Source organism: Gopherus flavomarginatus, chromosome 14, assembly GCF_025201925.1.
Source record: "Gopherus flavomarginatus isolate rGopFla2 chromosome 14, rGopFla2.mat.asm, whole genome shotgun sequence".
NCBI classification, from domain to species: Eukaryota; Metazoa; Chordata; order Testudines; family Testudinidae; genus Gopherus; species Gopherus flavomarginatus.
Window position 1 is genome coordinate 30,563,261 of NC_066630.1, and position 22,981 is coordinate 30,586,241.

Here is a 22,981-nt window from a genome sequence, read left to right on the forward strand (position 1 = left end):
TGTTGGTCCCTGCTTGATGCGTGCGGCTTCGGGAAGAAGACCGGGAGGAAGATATCCTGATTAATGTGGAAGGCCGAGACCACCTTGGGGAGAAAAGCCGGATGCGGGCGTAGCTGCACCTTGTCTTTGTGGAAGATTGTATACGGGGGGTCCGCCATCAAAGCACGGAGCTCCAAAACCTGCCTGGCCGAAGTGATAGCCACCAGGAAGGCCGTCTTCCAGGACAGGTACAGGAACGAGCAAGTGGCCAAGGGCTCAAAGGGTGGGGCTGTGAGCCGAGCCAGAACAAGGTTGAGATCCCAGGTAGGGGAAGGAGGCTTAACCGGTGGGTATAGGCGCTCCAAGCCCTTAAGGAATCTCAAAACCATCGGGTGAGAGAAGGTGGAACTGTTCGCCTCCCTTTGATGGAAGGTGGAGATGGCGGCTAAATGCACCCTTATTGACGAGAGTGCCAAACCTTGTTCTTTGAGATACCACAAGTATTCCAGGATAAGAGGGATCGAAACGGCCTCTGGAACTAGGGAACGTTGTGCACACCAAAGAGAAAACCGCTTCCACTTGGCGAGGTATGTCGTCCTCGTGGAGGGTTTCCTGCTTCCCAAAAGGACCTGTTGGACCTGGGCAGAGCAGCGGAGCTCGGATTGGTTCAGCCAGACAGTAGCCACGCCGTCAGGTGAAGGGACTGCAGGTCTGGATGGTGAAGCCTGCCGAAGTCCTGCGTTATAAGATCCGGGCAGAGTGGCAGTGGTATCCGAGTCGTTAGGGATAGATCGAGCAACATGGGATACCAGTGTTGCCTCGGCCATGCGGGGGCTATCAGTATCAGTATCAGTCTGGCCTTGTCCCTGCGGAGCTTGAGCAAGACTCTGTGCACTAGGGGAAAGGGTGGAAAAGCATAGAGAAGACGTCCCTTCCAGGGGATCAGGAACGCGTCCGAGAGAGAGCCCTGGGAACGGCCTTGAAGGGAGCAGAATACCTGGCATTTCCTGTTTTCCCTGGAGGCAAATAGGTCTATCTGGGGAAAGCCCCACTTCCGGAATACAGAAAGGAGAATGTCCGGACGGATGGACCATTCGTGGGACAGGAAGGATCTGCTCAGGCGATCTGCGAGAGAGTTCCGGACTCCCGGAAGGAAGGAGGCTACGAGGTCTATCGAGCGGGCTATACAGAAGTCCCACAGTCGCATCGCCTCTTGGCAAAGGGGAGAAGACCGTGTGCCCCCCTGTTTGTTTATGTAATACATGGCCGTTGTGTTGTCCGTGAAAATCGCAACACAACGGCCTTGTAGATGGTGTTGAAAGGCTTGGCATGCCAAGCGGACCGCTCTCAGTTCACGAACATTGATATGCAGCGCCAGCTCTTGCGAGGACCAAAGGCCCTGGGTGTGAAGGTGCCCTAAGTGTGCACCCCAGCCCAGGGATGAAGCGTCCGTCGTTAACGACACCGAAGGCTGTGGTGGGTGGAACGGGCGACCGGCACACACCAGGGAAGGTGTCAGCCACCAGTTGAGGGAGTCCAGGGTTTTTGCTGGGACTGTGATTACCATGTCCAGGGCATCCCTGCGTGGACGATAAACCGAGGCAAGCCAAGTCTGGAGAGGGGGCATGCGTAGTCTTGCGTGCTTTGTCACGAAAGTGCACGCTGCCATGTGGCCGAGTAGGATGAGGGTGGCACGGACAGAGGTTGTTGGGAAGGCTTGTAGCCTCTGGATGAGAGAGACTATAGCCTGGAACCTCTGTGGAGGTAGACTGGCCGTTGCCAGATTGGAGTCCAGCATGGCCCCGATTAATTCTATCCTCTGCGTAGGAAGCAGAATGGACTTGTCTAGGTTGAGGATCAGACCTAGATGGGAAAATAGGTCCTTGATGATGCTTATGTGTGCGGCAACCTGAGCCTCGGAGGTCCCTCGAATAAGCCAGTCGTCGAGATACGGGAAAACATGAACTCGATGGCGGCGGAAGTAGGCGGCGACTACTGCCATACACTTTGTAAATACTCGAGGGCCGAGGAGAGACCAAAGGGAAAGACCACAAATTGGTAGTGGTGGCGGTTTATCACGAAGCGAAGGAACCTTCTGTGTGGGGGGTAAATCGCAATATGAAAATATGTGTCCCTCATGTCGAGAGCAGCGTACCAATCTCCGGGATCCAAGGAGGGTATAATGTTTCCCAGGGATACCATGCGGAACATGAACTTCGTGATGAACTTGTTCAGAGCTCGCAGGTCCAGGATGGGCCGGAAGAAGTGGAACAGTAGGAAAAATGGAGAACACTTGAGTTAATTTGAAAACATTATTTTCTAACGAACAGCCAGAAAAATCCACTTTTGAATATATGAACTGCCATGCTAAATTGCATTTGTTTACCTGTAAATATAGACCAGCAAAGGAACATAAAGATATAATGTGAAATTTATTATTTTCAGTAGCACTGTAATCATTGCCATGATTATAAGATTTGGTCACATCACAAAAGTTTGGCTTTGCAGCTTATTACCAAATATGTTATATTAAAAATCTATGAAAATATCAATGTTAATGGGATTTAATCCCTGTATTTATATCGTAGGTGTGGCTTGAGAGAGTACTTTAACTTTTAAAGTGATCCAGAAGATCAAACACCAATGGCAACAGCATTTGGCTTCCAATACCGTAGAACCTGAGTTACGAACACCAGAGTTACAAACTGACCGGTCAACCACATACTTGGAACCAGAAGTACACAATCAGGCAGCAGCAGAGACTAAACAAAAACAAACAAACAAAAAAGCACAGTACAGTACTGTGTTAAATCTAAACTACTAAAATAATAAAGGGGAAGTTTTAAAAGAAAGACACACTGTTCTTTAAGAAAATGATAATGGATGAGAGTGGAAATATACTATTTATCAGACTAATTTAACATGCAAGCATATCTTTACCAGAATGTGTGTGCATCTTCTCATGAAGACCTAAGGATTTCTGAATTTCTTTCCGTCTCTCAAAGAGCTTTCATTACCGTGATTTTCCTCTCAGAAGAGCAAAACTGGATGTGTCTACCATCTTGGCCATATATTTATGGAGGTTCTAATATAGCACCCCATCACCGTAGTATTTAAGTGTCCTTACAATGTCACTTCATCAATGTTGCATGTGATAGGGTAAGGTTTGAAAAGCTGCACAAGGTGATCTCTCCCCACCAAAACCTGAATCTGTACTCCCGTCATAGAACTGGATTTATAACAACACCAAAATGTTTGCCCTGACCAAATTGTGTAGCCAATTTTGACTAATATTTATATCCATAATCATTTGATTTCCTGAACTTTAAAGCATTAGTTTAGTTCCCGTTTCAGCTAAAAAAGCCCAGATGTTATTACATAAGGCCTTGTGATAGCAAACATACTGGGGAAGCAGCTAAGCCAGTTTTAAAATGAGCAAGGTCCAAAACCAGTGGCGTTTGGGGAGGATCATGCCATGCGTTTCCTCTCCTAGCAGTCACATTGTTGGAACAGGACAGGAGACTGGACTAGTAGCAAGCCTCTTGTCCTCATGTTGAGTCAGTGCAGAATTCATATATCTCCATAGTCCAGGGCTCCAACAACACAAAATAAATGTAAGTGAAAGCAAGCACAAAGAGAAGGGTTTTTTGTTATGGTGAGAATGCCATTGCTATTTCTACTTTTTTTCGTTATTCATAGTGGCTATGAGCTGTTCTGCAAGATTGCTCAGATGCTGCTTGGCAAATGTCTGAAATGAACATAATTATTGTATTTGGCCTACATGAAATAGTTATTTGCCTCACTGAATGTACCCTTGGTAGAAAAAAATAAGACTGTTTTCAGTGCTGTAGGATTCTCTGGTATACTGTGTTCTCCAACTTGCTAATTTACATGATAAAACTCTGCTTATTTGTTGAAATGAAAAATTATTTGTATTTTGGAAGGTCAAAGTGCTTTTGATGTGATAGTTCCATGCTCTTATGGGATCTGCTTTCTGTATGATTTAATTAAAAATTGTCTTCTGGCCAAGGGATGGAATTCAATTTTAAAGTTAAATGGAAGGAAGAGAGACAACTATCTTATTACTAAACTCTGCCCTTACATGTCACTGGGTATCTGTGAATGTGTAAATAATTAAATGACCCAAATACAATTAGCAAGCATTCCACTATCCTGTAAATGGCACAGATCATCACATCAATAGGTCCTCCAAATTTGTAATGGCTGGCTTCCGAAAGAAAACAGCAGGGCCGCCCAGAGGATTCCGGGGGACTGGGACCATCGGCGGCAGGCAGCTCCGGTGGACCTCCCGCAGGCGTGCCTGCGGAGGGTCCGCTGGTCCCGCAGTTCCGGTGGAGCATCCGCAGGCGTCATGGGTCTTCGGGGCACTTCGGCGGCGGGTCCCTGAACAGAAGGGCCCCCCGCCGCCGAATTACCGCCGAAGACCGGGTTGCGCTTCGGTGGTAATGCGATGGCGGGGGGTCCTTCCGCCCCGGAGCGGAAGGACTCCCCCACCAGCGAAGACCGGGAGCGGAAGAAGCTCCGGGGCCCGGCCCCGCAAGAGTTTTCTGGGGCCCCCGAGCGAGTGAAGGACCCTGCTCCAGGGGCCCCGAAAAACTCTCGTGGGGGCCCCTGCGGAGCCCGGGGCAAATTGCCCCTCTTCCCCCCCACCCCCCGGGCGGCCCTGGAAAACAGTATAAGTATTGTTGAGTTTTTTGGTTGTTTTTAGTAAAAACAAATAATATGTATGCTAGCATCCAATGAAGTTTGGACCTGAACAAACATAGTAAATTACAGTTAGCGCTGGTACAATTAATTTATGCTCAAACTTTGTCATTTATGTAGCTAACAGCAGTCTGCTACATGAACTTATACACAGCTTTAGACTAAATACAGGACTCAAGGACATCCTGTGGATTTCCTACACTCCCTAGAATACTTGGAGATCAGCAAGCAATGAATATATTATCTTAATTCATAAATGCACTTTTAAATCTGTCACAGATATAACATTGATAATATTCATTTACTCAACTTTCCCAGAACATTGTGTGCTGAACAAAATGTGACACAATGGAAATTGTTTTTACGAAGAGTGAGAGAGGGTTGCATTGTTTCAAGGCACATGAAAAACCACTCAGTGAGGGACAGGCAAGTCACCACATCAAAGTTTAGGTGGCTGACAAGCCAGTGTGACACATGCAATTCATCATGTCACTGGGAGGCATATCACATACCATAAATGTAAAATACTATAGTAGAGCCCCAGCTCTGCTTTATATTGCAGTCAACTATAATATGCAGTTAATAACATACTACTGGGAAGTTAAATCAAGCTTAAGCTATCCTGAGTTGGTGCTAAGTTCTAACAACTTCTCGTAGATATTTCTTCAACAAGAAATTGTTACAAGGTATGCCATGTCACAGACTGTATGCATGTATTTATAAAGACTTTTTCTGGTGTGTTTCACCACCAATATTTACCTGCCAGTATTCAACTCTGATTCTTGAAGTACAGACTTTAGGAATTCTCTCCTTGCACAGTTATTCACCTTATCCACGTGAATCACTGGAAAGCAAACCAAAACCCCAAATGAATATGATAATTCATTATAAACTAAAATTAGAATAATCTTGTTTTTGGCATTTAGAGAAAAAAAGCTGATAAGAAACAAGTTTCCTTCCTCAGTGCTTCCTAAGAAATGCAACAATGAAAGCTAGAATTAAATTTAAACACTCGTGATCTAATGTCATGTCACTGCCACCTTTATGTGCACAATGTCAGAAAAGATAGAAGCAGCATCTAAGTGTGTCACATGGCTGTCATTTTCTCTTAACAGCACTGACAGTCATGACTGTAAAAGCCAGTGGTCTTTATTGCTTTGTATATGAGAGGATTTACTGCATTTTCTTTCACCCAAGAAGCCAGTGATAATGATAATGTATGGCAGAATGCTTGTCCCTTCTGACAGCCTCGGTAATTTAATTCTCTCCTGACACAACACGCAATAAGAGAGGCATCTAGACCAGTGGATTGAGGAAATCCACAGCCTGATGTTTATTTAAAAAAAAGCTATATTTCTTCAGTTTAAAAACACACCCACGACTTAAATTTTTTGTACCACTAAAGTGAATGGCAGTAAAATCCCACTAGATAAAACCATGATAAGAAAATTAGAAAAAGGGTTTTAGAAAACTTCATATGAAGGTTTCTGGCATGGACCTCCTTCATTGGAAAGGGGGCTCTTTCTTAGGACATAGTAACAGTCTACAAGAATTAGAAGGGTTTAAAAAGCAAGGGAGAGGAGAAATTATTTAGATTCACTGCATGAAGGTGAAAATAGGAGTAAAGGAATTAAATTAAGAAAGATTTCAAGTTGAGAAACTTCCTGAAAAGATATATTTAAGTGGAACAAGCTTCCAAAGGAAATGGTGTAAACTCCATCAGATAGGGACAATTAAAACCCAACAATTTCAAGCAGTGGAAATCATATTGTAGGGAACCCGCCTCCACTGACTTCCAGGGGTCAGGCTGGCTGGGAACTCCTAAATCTGTTCCATCTCTATGTATTTGACAGATATTGTGTCTATTATGTTTTTCCTTTTTTTCCCATTCCATTCACATGAACAGTCCTAGTTCCCCTGCTGAACTCATGATTGCAGGACTCACCACTCCACTATTTCCCAATGGGGGGTGTTTTTGGAAGATCATGTGAAGGAGATGTTAACAGAGAAATGGCTTTCTTCCTTTTCCTATTTAAGGAATCTCTCCCTTACTCTCCCTCCACCACTAAGAAATCCCCCTTTACCCTCTCTCTCATCACACCATATTAAATACACACAGGAATACTCCTTCCTCTCTCCATCTCACATTAAGGATTTCTCATCCCTCACCTCGTGCTAACAGGAGTCTACACTTTACACACTCTTGGGTGCCTGATTTCTACCCCTTCCACTGTTTGTTATGAGTAACAAACATTTACTTCAATGGGAATTATGCATCCTACTGGGGAATAGAGAGAATTGGGATCCAGAAGTTCAAAGAGTTCTCTGGAGGCTCAATCTAATTCCTCACAGATGGGCTTCTCAAATCTTTATGAAGAGAAGAATTGTTACAAAGAGCATGCTTAGTGTTCCCAGTTAATTGTATGAACATGGTCAGTGGAGCTGGGATTAATCCAAATCCACTTCCTGATCCCCACCTCTCCAGCAGGAGCAAAGAAACAAGCATCCTTATTAGCATGAGTTACTTCCAGGTAACAGCCAACATCATTGAGATCTGGAATCTTCCTGCAATCACATCATTTTTGCATTCTCTGGTTAAATGAAAGCAAAAGATCAATAGTCTATAGGAGTCACCACAGTTTGTCAGACCCCTAAATCCTCTCAGTCCTCCATCTTCAGCATCTCTGCCTACTTATACTGGCGGTTAGCAAAATCAGTTATCACTGCCATCTGGTATTCCTCTGGGTGTGTCGATGCCTTCCCACATGTGCTATTTGCACAGCTGAAAACTCCAGGGACCACTGAAGGAACTGATGGGGAGGCAGCAGGCAGGCAGGTGGACAACCAAACAACTTCAAAGTAGTCGCCAGATTACCAGTGACTTCCCGGCCTGGCTGAAGTTTCCTAAATCTACTAATTCTAAATCTGAAACTATTCTATAACAATGAAAATCTATATTCAAATCTGAACAGTCTGAATTCATTTCTCATACACGGAGAATCTAGCATGTACAGGGTGTATCTTACGAAACCCAGGCAAGCCTGGGAGGAGAATGACTAAGAATAGTGATGAGAAACTTTGGTTTTTAGACTCAGTGGTGAATAACTGTTTTCAAATGCTCAAAACTCAGGATTACAACACTGCTCCAAAGTGCACAGTATCTCATATTTGTGTCCAATAGTTGGAGGACTATCTAACACTAACTAATGGCAGTTTGTATCCAGAATGATAATTTTCAATTTGTTCCAAAGTAACCCTAAAAACAAAGATTTTGAAACTCCTGTACCTCATTAAAGATTACTGGTATGGTGCATTCCAAGATAGCTACCATAATATCAATACAGAAGATTGTGTTTAAGTTCTTTAATACTTGCTGAGACCGCTCTAAGAAGAGGTATTTACTGTAAATGTTGAAACAGGGGTCCCATCACAATTATGAGGAATCAGTGCCTCATCTAGTGTTGGTGTGTAGTTCATCTCTTTGAACTATATAATCAAGAGTGCTTTCCAATATTAGGGCTGATATTGCCTTAACGTTGTTACAGAATTTTACCAAGGAACCCATCTTCCCTTAGAGTTCAGCCCCTTCATTAATTTATTTTGAAACCAAAATGTATCCCACCATTAACCAGGAAATCAGAAGTTCTGTATCCTCTTCATCTACTAATGTAACTCCATTTTGTCCACATAATCAGCTCTTCACTCCTCAGAGACAAAGGCTTCTGATCTGTATAAGTCTCATAAAAACTTTGGAAGATTTCATTAATCTTTTCCATTCTATTGTCAATTCCCTGGAAGGTTTATATAAAGCAAAGATAACTTTCTTCAGACCTGCTATCATTTATCTTATTTCCTTACCACTTTCTTGCCTTCTCAGCATTCTCATAGCAATATTTTCCATCCCTATGAAATATAAATGCTGTTTCCTTGTTATCAATGTTTGTCAACTAAACTTGATCCTTTTGTATTGTCCTGAAAATAAATTTTAGGTGAAATTAAGATTCAAATCTCAATGTACCTACTTATTCCAGGTCAAACAAAATGTGGCCTTTACCTGGATCCTCAAAATGTTCCCCATATTATTCAGACTGTATGAAATAAAAGCTAGGTTCACTCTGAAATGTGTACTTTGACGTGGCATTCATATAGTTAGCAGACACTAATTTTATTCTAAATGTTTCACCTGTATTGAAAAGTCTATGTGAATATACTGCTTATTATGGCTCAGATCACCCCCTCGTGTGAAAGAAAAATTGTAGGAAGAAGCCTGAGATGAAGAAGAGGTGATTTAAGTTTTCCTCGCACTATTGCCTTACCTCGGATGGTTTTGGGGGGCTGTAGAGTTTGGAAGCACTCATGGATTTTTAGGAAAATTTTCTTGCAGAGCCTGTCCCAAAGGACAGCTAAACTGTATTACCTCCAGCCAAGATTTCCACGCCAAAATCCAAGAGATTTGCTTCCCTCCCTGTCCTCTGAGTTCAGCAGAGCTCCATTTATGGGAAGCTTCAGAGAATTACCGATAGGGGCACTACCCTGCTTCTGCCTAGAAATGGGGAATTCGTTTTGTGGATTGGATCTTCCATGCACTCATCAACTGAGATTATCTAAGATATTATTCTTTTACAAAATTTGTTTTTACTAATTGTAAAGCTAGTCTGCAGCTATCTCATAATGAATTCACAAATGTTAAGGTGATGATGTAAGTGTTAAATAATTAAAATAACTGTTCCTTATTAACCAAAAATTCCAACAGATATTCTATGTCAGCTAAGACATAACAACATTTAAAAAACAAAAACGTAACACTGCTTCAGTTATAGATAAAATAACTCAATAAGGTTCTATTTACCAGAATTAATGATTTCTTAAATTACTTGTGGATTTACTATGTTTTTTTCATACAAAATCTAGAAGACTATTAGCTTGCCTCTAAGCTCAAAGTACATTTTTGTCTCCGCATGTAAATCTCATTTTTATTAATGAAAATATTCAATTAACCCCAAATATTCTACATACTCAAATCTAATTAGGGATGACTAAGAGATGGACTAAAGCTATAGTAAACACACACACACACACACACACAGAGAATTCATTACTATTAGATTATTGGCTTCCTCACTGACATTATCAAACAGCAAATTCATTAGGACTTTTCCCTTATATGCAAAGCCAGTATTAAGTAGAAATTACAGGACCAGTTATCGAAGTAAAACACTAGCGAGACTAAATCAACCATATTGGAAAAGTGCTGCAAATTAGAACATTGTAGCCATTAAGACAAAAAGTATTTCTAAAGAATTATTTGCTAGCATATTCTAAGTTATGAAAACAGTTTTACATTACAACAGCAACTGGAAAAACAGGGTTGTTAGATCCCAGGTTTTGATTAGTAAAGTTAAAAACAATTAAATGTATTTCTGCCAACCTCAATCATTCAAAAATCACAAGTCACAACCAAAAGTCATGATACTGACTTAAAAACCAATGAGATTTTTTAAAATAATAATTTCTGGATTCTGATGTTTGGGCCTTTAGGGTTTAACAGTCATAAGCATTAGAAACTTTTTTTTTTTTAATATTGAGATATACCTATCTCATAGAACTGGAAGGGACCCTGAAAGGTCATCGAGTCCAGCCCCCTGCCTTCACTAGCAGGACCAAGTACTGATTTTGCCCCAGATCCCTAATGGCCTCCTGAAGGACTGAACTCACAATCCTGGGTTTAGTAGGCCAATGCTCCAACCACTAAGCTATCCCTCCCCTCTCATATAATCACATGACTCCAGACCTGAGGATTTAAGGAAAAACACCCAATATTGACATTCACCAAAAAATTATTAGAAATTGCAGTATTATTAATACAAATAGTTTAAGAACTGTCCTACTGCTAATCTTTTTACATATATCACCAAACCATTTTTGTTTTTTCCCGTCTCTGGACCACCATTGTGATTCAGTTCCTGGCCCCACTGAAGTCAAAGGAAGTTCTGCCACTGACATCAATGAGGCCAGGATTTCACCCAGTATGTTTATTTCTTTATTCATTTGCTACCTGATGTTAGTCTAACAGTCCAACTTTACTGAATCAGCACTTCTAAAAATAGTGTAGGCCTCCTATACTAAGGCCCTATTAGTGTGCTTTAGGAATTATAGCACATAAGATCTCTCATTCTTATACCTGTTAATAAAGGCCATTATATATTGGTTATATAAGGATTATATATTTTGGTTTCCAAAAAGAGAGTTATCTAATTTCGATTTGAAGGTATCTCCCCAGTTTGCCAAAACTATCACATCAGTTGACCTGTTCCTATGTACTTTAATTAGAGAAGACTTCAAGTACTCAAATTTAAGACCACTTCACAAGTTTCAAGGTTGAGATAATGTGAAGTCACTGAGAATTCAAGACTCACAATCAAAATATTAGCAGCCTTTACTACAGCAGTAATAACTTCCTGTTTGGCAAAGACTATCCTTAAAACAATGCTGTGTGTTCCAAAGATATAGGCATATCTGATTATATGATTTCTCATTAAAGTTGTGTTTGGATGTTGGAATTCTATGTGATTCTATTGATTAATGACTTTCTGGGTGGTTTTGCCTCTTTTGTACTATGATTGTTAAACACTTTGTTTAAAATATGATAAATATAATTTAGTCTCTGGTATTCTATAGGTATTTCCATTTTCAATAAATTAAATTGTTTACATTTTATGAGACACATTCTCAGCTGATGTAAATTGTCATAACTTCATTGATTTCAAAGCAGCTATGAGAATGTACCAGCAGAGATAAACCCCTATATCTATCTATCTATCTATCTATCTTACATGGCAATTGTGCTATTTTCTAAAAGAATATTTAGAAATGGCAGATACAACTGGAATATCTACCAATTTTACTGTAATCAAGAGAGTTAAGGAATCAGAATTCATTAAACATTTTCTATAGGACAGAGTTTAATAGAAGACTTGAGGGTGTTCACAAATATATTATACTTACCATTGCTATAATTGTAGTGAACCCACTGTCCACTTTTTGGTTTAGGAAGTGACACTGGTGTCTCTTCTGCAAGGAAACTATAGAATCTGCATTCTACAAACAGTCGCTGTATTGTGTCATCCATTGCAACTCGGGAATCCGTGAGACTTAGGGATATAATCTCAATCCGAATTTTTTCTATTGACTGTTTTAAAAACAAACAAACAAACAAACAATAAACACACCATATTTCTTGTAATGTCAACTTGAACAAACAAACATGTAAGTCACTGGGATGTTTTGTACAGTGGAACATGATTTATTATGACTGAGATATACTGAGGTTCTAATGCCCCTGTGTTTGCAGTTAACTGTTTTTGCAATAGACTCCTCATTTGTATTTGAGGTTGAAAATACTTTCAACACAGTAGCAAAGCTGTTGTATATACGTTTATCATCATTTAGTAACCTACTCGAAAGAGTCTCAACAATATTATGGATCAAACTTTTCCAGCTGGATGACTATCACTATATGCCTACTGAAGATTGCATTGCTATTAAACTAGATCTGATATAAAACATATGATGTCACATGAAGTAATACAGTACTTACAGGTCATGGAAATGTCACATATTAAACTAACCTAGTCTAGTTAAATTAAATAAATGTTTAAATTGATATTTTGACAATACATTTAAGAACTCTAAATTGGCCTTCAACATAATTTCTTCTTCCTTATATTTTTGTCTTAATTTTGACATTTTTATATTTTATATTTGAAACTGTTGCTTTGTACCCCTTTGCAATTTATGTAATCTTGCCAGGTTTTTGTGTCTGTTTGTTTTGTTTGTTAACTTTCTAATGTACTGTACCCTGCTATGGAGAGTTTAGGTGTCAAACATAACAGAGGGGGTCACAAACATTTCCTTGAGTAACTCTGTGATTTCAAAGAAAGAAAAACCACTGTGATTTCAAAATTAGACTACACAGATGAACATTCAAAGGATGCAATTCTGTTGTTCAAAGAGCAAATAGAACTCCTCACAGTTCACAACTGTCCAGTTTTTCTTAACTTTTTTTTTAAGTTATTTGCATTAATGACTATTTCTACTATATGGTGTTTGAAGACTTCTGGTTCTAAATTCAAATTATCTGAAGCAAAAATTATAAAATTCAAAAAGACATGTTTAGAAGATCAGTTTTCTAGACTTCAGTGTAAGAACAGCAAATTCACCCACATCATGGTGGTTGCTGATGCATTTCAAAGCATATTATATAATTAATCACACTGAAAAGCACGAGTATCCTATTGTAAAAATATCCTTCATAAAGAAAAATTTTCATTGCTGTCAAGCCCCTTCAATATTTGATGAAGTAATTTTACCCCCTCCTTCAAAAGACATTTTCTTTTATTATGTATCCTAAGACACTTTAACTAAAAACCCAAATCTGAATATTTCAATAAGGTTGTTTTATTATTCAGTAGATTCATGGAAATTTTACTAGGATGACAGAGAAAATTCCACACTATTCTGTCTCCACTAATACAGGTACATGGCTTCAGCTGGCAATATTACTAGGATTAGCATAGTATGATGAAATATTTAAAGGAATTTTTTTTCTAAAACCTAATAAATCAAATGACTGCCAAATGTCATTAAAGTGATGGTCTTTGACTTGAATATGCTTTTCATATTCAAATTTGAAAAGAAAAAGATGAAAGCCAAGAAAGGTTACTCGGTTTCAACTAATAACCTCAAGTACTCTACATTCACATGCATAAAAAATGAAATTGGCTCTGTTGTCTAATTTTACTTCAGAAACAACTCTTTTCTTTTTGCATTGTACAGATATATTAGCAGATGCATTTAAAGCAATATTATGAGGGGTTCTTCTCCCAAAAAATTATTTAGCAGTTATGTCAAACTAGTTTGTACACATACAATAGTTTATAAGTGAAAATCAAATATACTGTATTATCAAGTCTTTTCACATAACTTAAAATTTTGTTTGACATACTTAGCATTTGTAATAGTATGCTACAGGAAAAAAACATTTATATTACTTTTCATTTTCAGACAGAGGAGAAGGGAAAATCCACCTATTGATGGCATACTGCTTTCTAATGTTTAAGGTGACAAATAATTGTAAGTTGCATTGTTACAAAATTAAAAGAAAAATAAATGAATTGCTCTAGACTTTAAAAAAGAATATTTAGACTCGTGGTTTTATCATTATGAAGCTTGCAACCTAGTGTATAATAAAGAGAACATAAGTTGATTTTTTTTAAAAGATAATTTACATTTGCAAATCAAACTATACAACTGCTAAAGACTAACAGCTAGTATTGAAGTCATATTTCACTACTAGTATAAAACCCACACATTTACTATAAATAAAAATAAATATTACAACTAATATCTGCTATGAATGAAGTTTTAAACTACAGTTTTTGGGCCTAGGCTGCAGAAAATTATATATTTATATTTTTCTGTTTCACTAAGTGTTAGATTTTTCTTTATTCTCCACAGCCCACCTACTAGGTTTAATTACAGTGAAAAATAACTAGTTTACCATAACCAATTATTTCCCTTCAAATAATTCTGCTTTGATGGAAATTAAACATTTTGTTGTTGATGTAATAATAAAACAAAATTTAAGAAATGTTTCAACGGATTATGAGTTGTTGCAGTAATGATAGAACAATTTGTGCTACTGATAGACTGTTATTAAACCACTGAAACATCATTTAATAGTTCAGGAATTTGGCTTCCATTCATTAGTGTATGGTATTAGTATTAGCATAGTTCAGTTACATGTTGCTTCTAATTGTATATAGGAGTATTTTTATTATATTTAGACACCTAAGAATGAAATAATATTGTTATCAGTCTGTGATCTATCAAGTCAAGTTTAATGCCTCTCTGGAGAGATCTTTGTAATTCAAGCTGTGTGCTATGCATTGCTGAAAATCCTCCTCAGACTTCATTTCAACATACATATGGTGTTTGGATACTATTATAGAAATTTATATTATAGTTCCATTGAATATTATTGGGAGACTGGGGCTTCATTTCTCTTATACTTCAAGGGAAAAAAACAAACAAACCAAAAGACAGGCCAGATCCTCAGCCTTTGTAAATAAGCATAGCTTCACTGACTTCAGACAGAAATACACCAATTGACACCAGCTGAAGATCTGGCCTTATGAGGCTGATGAACTTACAAGAATCTTTGAATTCCCACAGTGTGCTTTAGGACTGTGCTAGATGCTACTTCTTTTTCAAGAAGGTTTAAGTAATGTGCTGAATACTCAGATATCAGAAGTTTAGAGTAGTTGCAGTTATTTCTTGGCTTTTTCATTTACTTTTTTTTGTCTGAGCAAACAGCAAAGGCAAACCTGGAATATGTTTCTATGCACTCTTGGATGGCATCTAAAGCAACTACTACACTATATTCTGCAGTTTCTTTAAAGACCCAGGGTGAAATCCTGACCCCAGTTAAATCAATGGGAAAACTGCAAAGGGCCAAGATTTCACCCTCAGAATCAACAGTTGTAGGCAGGAACATGCTTGGATGTTTCTGGCCATTACAGTCATTTCTCATTGCCTGTCCATGCCAATGAACATAACTTTATCCACTTATATCTGGAAGAACCTGGTGACTGGGGGGAGGGATAGCTCAGTGGTTTGAGCATTAACCTACTAAACCCAGGCTTGCAAGTTCAATCCTTGCAGGGGCCATTTAGGAGTCTGATGCAAAAATCTGTCTGGGGATTGAGCCTGCTTTGAGCAGGGAGTTGAACTAGATGACCTTCCAACCCTGATATTCTATGATATCTACCAATTGTACACTGCATGAAGGAGAGGAATTTGTTTTCCACTATACAGATGGAGAACTCAAAACCCCTTTCCTCAACTCCTTAAAGGGGGCCAGAAAAAGCAGGGGCAAGGGCTCCCTGATGAGGAAACAGAGGGGCCCCAACCTCCACTTATTTGGCATTCTTCCAGGATGCTTCCCTTCAAATCATTTTCCAGTCCATTTTATTCAACAACTATATCCCTTCCACACTGAGTACCTATCTTCCACAAGTTTTATGTATGAAGTTGCAACACTATAACCTAACCGCCTGACTCTACTCCAGAATAGCTATGGCAAAGGCAAAAAACCTGATCACCTCAGCCAATATTGGAGTGAGGGGAATAATTCCTTCTCAGCCCCTCAAGGGAAAGGGCACAACATGTCCACAGCATGTCCTTTTGCCAAGATCATGTCTGGGTGGGTGCTGCCAACCCGATCCTGGTAAAGGCGTGCCTCTACAAGGCTGCATGAGATATAAATATTTCCCCAGCACGTCTAGTCAACAGGAAGAGCAATGCAGTAACCTTGTCCTAACCTGACCCCCAACTGCTTCCGGCCCAGTACATTTTCCATCTTTGTCCCACTTGCTCTAAGAGAGGCCTTACGGGGCAACACTCTTTTCTTTGGACAAAGACCCACTCGCATAAATGTTGCAGTAGGCACTTTTTTTCTTTTTACCAACCAACTTGTATTAACTCTGGTTATTTTAACTTCCTTTCATTTTTCTCAGTTTCTTCACTTGCAGCAACTAGTAGCAGACTTGTGAATTTAAATATGTCTGGGGAGTATATATCCAGGCAATATTGATTCAACCTTTCCTTTAAATCGATCATTTTGTGCATTGTTATGCAGTAATGCATTTACTACTGTTCACATTCACTGATGACTGAATGAGAAACCATCAGCTAGTAAATTCAATACCGAAAACTGAAGCCCGAAAAACAAGCTAAGCTAGCCAGCTTTACATTGAACCATGATATCAGATCTTTCCTCTCCCTCCTGAAGTTTTAGATTCTAGCAAACCAAGCTTCCCAATAGTTCACAGCTCCATCCACAACCCTCTTTTCCATATGCAATGCCCGTTCCCCCTGTTAGCAACACCTCTTTCATCAATTACCTTTTTAAAAGGCAGAATGTTCTATAAGTTTCTTATGGCTTCCTAACTGGCCTAACCTTGATGTTCTCATCACTCCTTTTTTAGTTTTTACATTTTAGAACACAGGCTGAAATTAATATTTACAATAATAAACTAGAGATTAATGTTTCTAGTAACAAAACACTTTCAAATAGGTTATATGCATACAGATACATGTGAGTGACACAAGATCAAGAATTCATGAAAAACACAATGATAAAACCCAATTAACACTGAAAAAAATAACTGGATTATTTTCTTTAAAAACCTGGGTTTTTCACAGCTCAAAATATAGCTAACACCTGAATAAGCAAAAGTGATTGAAAAGTAAATAAAACAGTGGGTTTTTTTCACCTCCCTCTGACACTGTTGCCACAAGAATGCCAATCTGATTGATTTTATTGATTAGAGATGCATGACAATGTGAACCATGGTTCTGTTAACAAACTAACAGTCTGGATTCAGTAGATACTCACTCAACAGATGACAGCAATAATTCCTTTGACAACCCTGACCCAACTCATGTGATTGAGATAAAAGATAAAAATTCAGTTTCTTAATAGCACTCATCTGTCAGACCCTTAATTTAAGAAAGATCTCTCGGTTGGGATTTTGCAGAAACAATGGTCATGGAAATGAGAATTATCCTTTTTCAATCACTGCCATGGCACATTAATACAAGTTATGCTTAGAAGGAATCTTCTTCAAATATTGCTCTAGCTTTCTCCCCTTCTGCTTTAACTAGTCATTTGGAAATTATGGTAACCTGTGGGAGAAGGTGGTATCCATGTGCCCTTTCTTTATATTAGCTGTCTGCCAGATGGAGACTTGAACTATTACTATGGAAAATCTATACACTTCTTGTGCCTTGGTGGCAACGTTCTTCACAAAAAGAATTTGAGAGTAGGCTTGTAAGAATGGAGGCAGGAAACCTAAAGGAGCACAGGTCAGAATAATATTTTTTTCTTCAACTGAATTATTTAATTAAGATTTCATGTCTGTCAATTCATGTACAAAATAAAATTTCTACCAAAGTATCAAACATCTACATTTGACAGTTAGCCAAAAAATGAAATCTGTGTAGACTCCTGAGGAAAAAGTGAATCATGCAGAGTTTGCAGCTCTCTTATCTGTCAGAGTGCCAGTATTAGATTCTTTGTCAAAATGATAGAGCAGTTACCTTCATCTTACATTGTATTTCTCAGCTCTGACTTTTTAAATACTAGAGGTCAGACACTACATAAGTTAGATATAAAATAAGACTTAGATGAGACTATACTGAATATCTCAACAAAGAATGAAATTCCCTTGACTGCAGTTTTTAGGTGTCTAGCTTATTTGACACTTTATTTTTTCCCCTAAACACAAAGCCTTAATGTATAAAATCTGGAGTGAAGGAAAAAGAAAGATTTGGGCATCCACCTCTCATATGAGCAAAGAAGTGGACTAGGACTAAGAAATTATTTCTCTAAATATGACTCATCATATGAGTTTCATTACAGGAGTACTGTTTTTCATTCTATAAAGAGAAAAATCAAATTGCACCTGGCCCTTGAATGTGTGTGGTAAGGAGCCTCCCCTATAATGGACTAATTATGTTGTAGTACCTGAGTGCTCTTACATGGCAGGGACTGCTACCTGTAAATTGCCCTCCCTTGCTCCCCCCTCCCCAAAAACAGAGAGGCTGAAGGCAGGGAGGAAACAGGACCACATCCCTGCTCCTCATCCAAATTAGCCAGGAGAGCTGGACTGTTGCAGAAGGGACTACACACTGTACCTATTTAATGAATTATGCAGAGGGCTCACTTCTCTTGCATACTGAGGGGCTCTTTAGAGGCAGTGAGATTCTGCACTGTTCCCTACACAGGGGGGTGTGGGTGTGTCTATAAGGCATAATTGAGCCCAGAATTAGCTCACCATTTAACATTCTTTGTCAAGTTTATTTCCTTATAAAACACTGCACAGAAACAGACCCCAGTAGTCACAGTATTTCCTTAAGCACACATGAGAGGGTGAACTGTTTTTGCTGATGCACAGGGGACTGAATTGGGAACCTCCAAAGCTAAATGCATGAGTAGCTATGGAGTGAGCTAAAGAGTCAAAACTTTATAGCTAGGGGGCTCTTACAACTCCTATTTTCTGTGGATTGCATAGAGGGGGACCTCTAATACACACTCACCAACGGCAAACACATAACCAAAACTTTTCTACATTTGGTCTTATATACCAAATACCTTAGAAAATACTCTACAAGGTACTGCGGGGATCTGAAACTCTGCTTACTAAATGACCATTAATGGCAGCATTAAACCTATGTATAAGCAGGGGGCATTTGCGCTTTGCTCTTAATGCTGTTCTCAGACACACAGAGGATATTGTCCAAACTTCCTTCCTTTATGTGGTTTGCTTTTGCTGTTAACTTTACATAACATAAAATGCTGTTTCGGATTCCTCCTGAGCTTGGCTATCCTTAAGCTTTCTTCACACATTCTCCTTTGACTCTGCCTCTAGCTGACAGTTTTTACTTTTAAAATTTGTAATTTTTCTTTTTAAGGAGGAATAAATAAAAAAAGAAATATCTGGAATTATTTGACTTGCAGTGTTTACAAGCTCCAATGGCTTGTAATGCTCCCTCCTTCCCTCCAAGTAGTGCTATGCATGCAGCAAAGATAATTATTACTGTAACAGTGCAGTTTGAACCCACAGTTCTGTACTGCAGCATAGCACAAGGAAGAGAGTAATCTGATTTTTCAATGGTAAAACACTGACCACTCATTTTTCAAGAACTGGAAGAAGTGACAGTAAAGTACTAAGTGTCAACCTCAATTGGCCACTTAGACACCTCAGTACCATCTATTCACACATGAAAATGATTGCAAATGCTTTGTGGGCTTCAGTTACCTTTAATTTCAAAAGCTAGGAAGACTCCTTAGATATTAATGGATGAAATGCAAAGAGCTCTCACTTCCGTACTTTCTGTCTGTAGGGAGTTAGGCAATGTTGAGGTTACAGAATGAGTGTACCAGCTCTTTACATGATATTCAGGATAAAATATGAAGTAGTTATATCTTATAAAAAAGAAGCTGTAACACAACAAACCTGAATGCCCCACTCTGGCCTAGCTTTGAAGGGGGAGGGAGGGACTTATATTTTAAAAACTATGTATTTTGCATGTTAGTTTCTTTAGAAAGGAGTATAAAGAAAATACATAGAAGGAATTATCAAACAGCACATCTTCAATTAGAGTACATTTCAGTACTATGAAAAGTGATTATGTAAACAGCAGCTTATTGCTCAGTACACCTGTTCCTCATATATTCCAAGTCCTAATTAGTGACAAAAGTTAAGTTCATACTACTTTCTTTTCCTCTCAGTGGAGCAGAGCCAATACAGCTGAGCGAGTAAGCTGGATTCTATTCTGAATTTATGTATCACCAACAGAACTGTTAATATTCCATTTAATGACTATTACACATGGTGTGTGAGCTGGAGAAAATTCAAATTCTAGATCGTGTTTTTTAGGGCTATAGTTAGGGAAAAGTCCAAAACTCTTTTTTTCTACTTGTAAAATTATTATGCAACTAAATAAATACAACCTCACACAGCTATTTGTACAAAGCCTTTTTTCCAGAGCAGAACTTGAGTATCATGTATTTGCCCTCCAGGCGTAGATTTTGGCAGATGCCTGAAAAAATATTTAGTCCTTCTGAATGGGTGACTAAGCAGTATTGATATGCTCCTATTATCATACATTCTATTTTTATTGTGCGTAAAACTTGATGCCACAGAACATAAAATAAGTCAGTCACTTAAGGGCTCCAGTTTTCCAGAAAACATTCATTTGGTAACAATTTAGGCATAAGTGTTTTGCCCAGTTACTGTTTCTTCACCCTTCTAAAAAGTGTTCAAGAATTTAAGAAGGAATCCAATATACCGGTAATTAAAAATACTAATGTTTTAGGTCACTCTTTTCATTAAGGGTATGTTTATAAAAGGTTAATAAATGATTAATAGATGCTTTCAATAAATGGTTAATCAACTAGTAGAATCCAACTAGTCAATAGATTACTTATAACTATTGGCTTCCTTGTTAAAGTTAAATTCAAATTATATCAGTTATTATTGTATTCTCCTTTTACCTGGAATTTACCAAAAATATGCTATAATTTCTGACATAGCATTTATGTATATACTGTTTTTCATCTAAAGGCACCTTACCAAATCTTTATATGTCCTGTCTGAAAACAGAGAAACTGCAGCCTTTTTGTTAATTTCCATTTTGACTATACAACGATTTATCAGTACCCTTTAGTTTTGGTTTTTATTTTGTTTAAAATTTCCCAGGAATGTATCAGTGTTTATCACAAAAAAAAAATTAAAAAGTTAAAAATCAGTAAAAACTGAAAGCAAAGGGCCCTTGATATCTGAAACTCACAGGCTGCAGTGGCCTCTATACTCATGGTGATGGTCTCGATACCGTGGCTCTGTGCCACCATGATGTAGCAGCAATGAGCCTGGTTTAGGGAGTTCCATCACTTCCAAAATTTGGGTGAAGAAAGAAATCGGTTAAATCTCAATAATGTTTTTTTTAAAGCCAGGAATTTTTCAGGAAAAAAAAAAAGCAGCAAAAACAAAAAATAAATGGCCTTAAACGTACATCTCGAACAGTTAATTTTTTTTCTTCACTCTCACCTATCTTTGGTGCTATCCTTTTGAGATCCTCAAATTCTCCTGCAACATATTTTGTTCTAAGATATTTCCTCAGTGGCATTTGGTGCAAACATTTTACCGGTAACTATGTCTGGGGCAAGTTCTTCTAGTTGGTCGTAGATTTCCGCAGTCTAGTCACAAGTTACAGTGGTGCAACCAAGATAATGGGCATGGTTTGGTTTACCGAGGCACTATGCTCTTCTTTCAAAATCTAGTCAAAATTGCTTACTTCCAAATGTTATAGACTCATAGACTCTAGGACTGGAAGGGACCTCGAGAGGTCATCGAGTCCAGTCCCCTGCCCTCATGGCAGGACCAAATACTGTCTAGACCATCCCTAATAGACATTTATCTAACCTACTCTTAAATATCTCCATAGATGGAGATTCCACAACATCCCTAGGCAATCTATTCCAGTGTTTAACTACCCTGACAGTTAGGAACTTTTTCCTAATGTCCAACCTAAATCTCCCTTGCTGCAGTTTAAGCCCATTGCTTCTTGTTCTATCATTGGAGGCTAAGGTGAACAAGTTTTCTCCCTCCTCCTGATGACACCCTTTTAGATACCTGAAAACTGCTATCATGTCCCCTCTCAGTCTTCTCTTTTCCAAACTAAACAAACCCAATTGTTTCAGCCTTCCTTCATAGGTCATATTCTCAAGACCTTTAATCATTCTTGTTGCTCTTCTCTGGACCCTCTCCAATTTCTCCACATCTTTCTTGAAATGCGGTGCCCAGAACTGGACACAATACTCCAGTTGAGGCCTAACCAGCGCAGAGTAAAGCGGAAGAATGACTTCTCGTGTCTTGTTTACAACAAAATGTTTAAACAAAATGTTGCACCATTTGTGTTTTTTTATTCCGAAATTGGGTGTCTCTATGGCCAAAGACTATTATTAAGTCTTTTGTAAGTGCAGCTTGAAGCAAGTGGACTCGTAGCACAGGCTTTGTGAACCATAAAGAAACCTATCATTTAGTGTTTCATTTCAGAATTGTTTTAACTAAAATATCCCTGCCAATCTATTTAAATTCACCACGTACTTGCCAAGCATTTAATCATTTAGTTAATTTTTCCAGTGCAGTTTTTATGTGGTAAAATAAAGTTTGTTCTGGGAACATTAACATTTCCCTTAATTTCTTCTTCAGCTGTTTTTTTATGGTGATGTTATGTCTGTCAAATACTCAGTCTTTCCCTCTTTATTATAGTTAACAATAATTACATTTTTCTTATGTGGCAGTCTCTCAAACTATGAACTAATGTTCAACCATAAACAAAGTTCTTTTTATTTTCATGAAAATGAAGAGTGTTCAGCTGTACCAAACAAAGGCATGTTAGCCAATACTTTAGCATTACTTCAGCACTCTAACCAATTTTTCACATAGAGAAGAGATCTGCTATGGGTTTTCTTTTCTTTTGCTCTTTGTCTAGGAAAAAACGGTAAATAAATTAACCAGTCCTAATAATGTCAATGTCATTATCAAGAATTCTGTGTTGTATATTACAGTCTGACAGAGTAGCATCTTGCACTTTTCTCTTTTCCTAACTTTTAAATGTAGACTTTCAAGGAGAGGTACAGATCAAAATA

General features: G+C 38.5%; 1 protein-coding gene across 9 annotated transcripts in view; it reads right to left on the reverse strand.

Moving 5' to 3' along the window:
• Positions 1 to 22,981, reverse strand: part of RPGRIP1L (RPGRIP1 like) — a 119,280-nt gene that overhangs the window by 11,942 nt on the left and 84,357 nt on the right. For 8 of the 9 annotated variants that reach the window (XM_050922519.1, XM_050922517.1, XM_050922523.1 and 5 more), the window contains 2 exons: positions 11,710 to 11,893; positions 5,464 to 5,548 (listed from right to left, as the gene is read on the reverse strand). In XM_050922519.1, the coding sequence (XP_050778476.1) occupies positions 5,464 to 5,548; positions 11,710 to 11,893 (269 nt within the window). Of the gene's footprint in view, positions 1 to 2,392; positions 2,742 to 5,463; positions 5,549 to 11,709; positions 11,894 to 22,981 lie in introns of those variants that run through there. The other variant, XM_050922524.1, reaches the window with a different exon arrangement.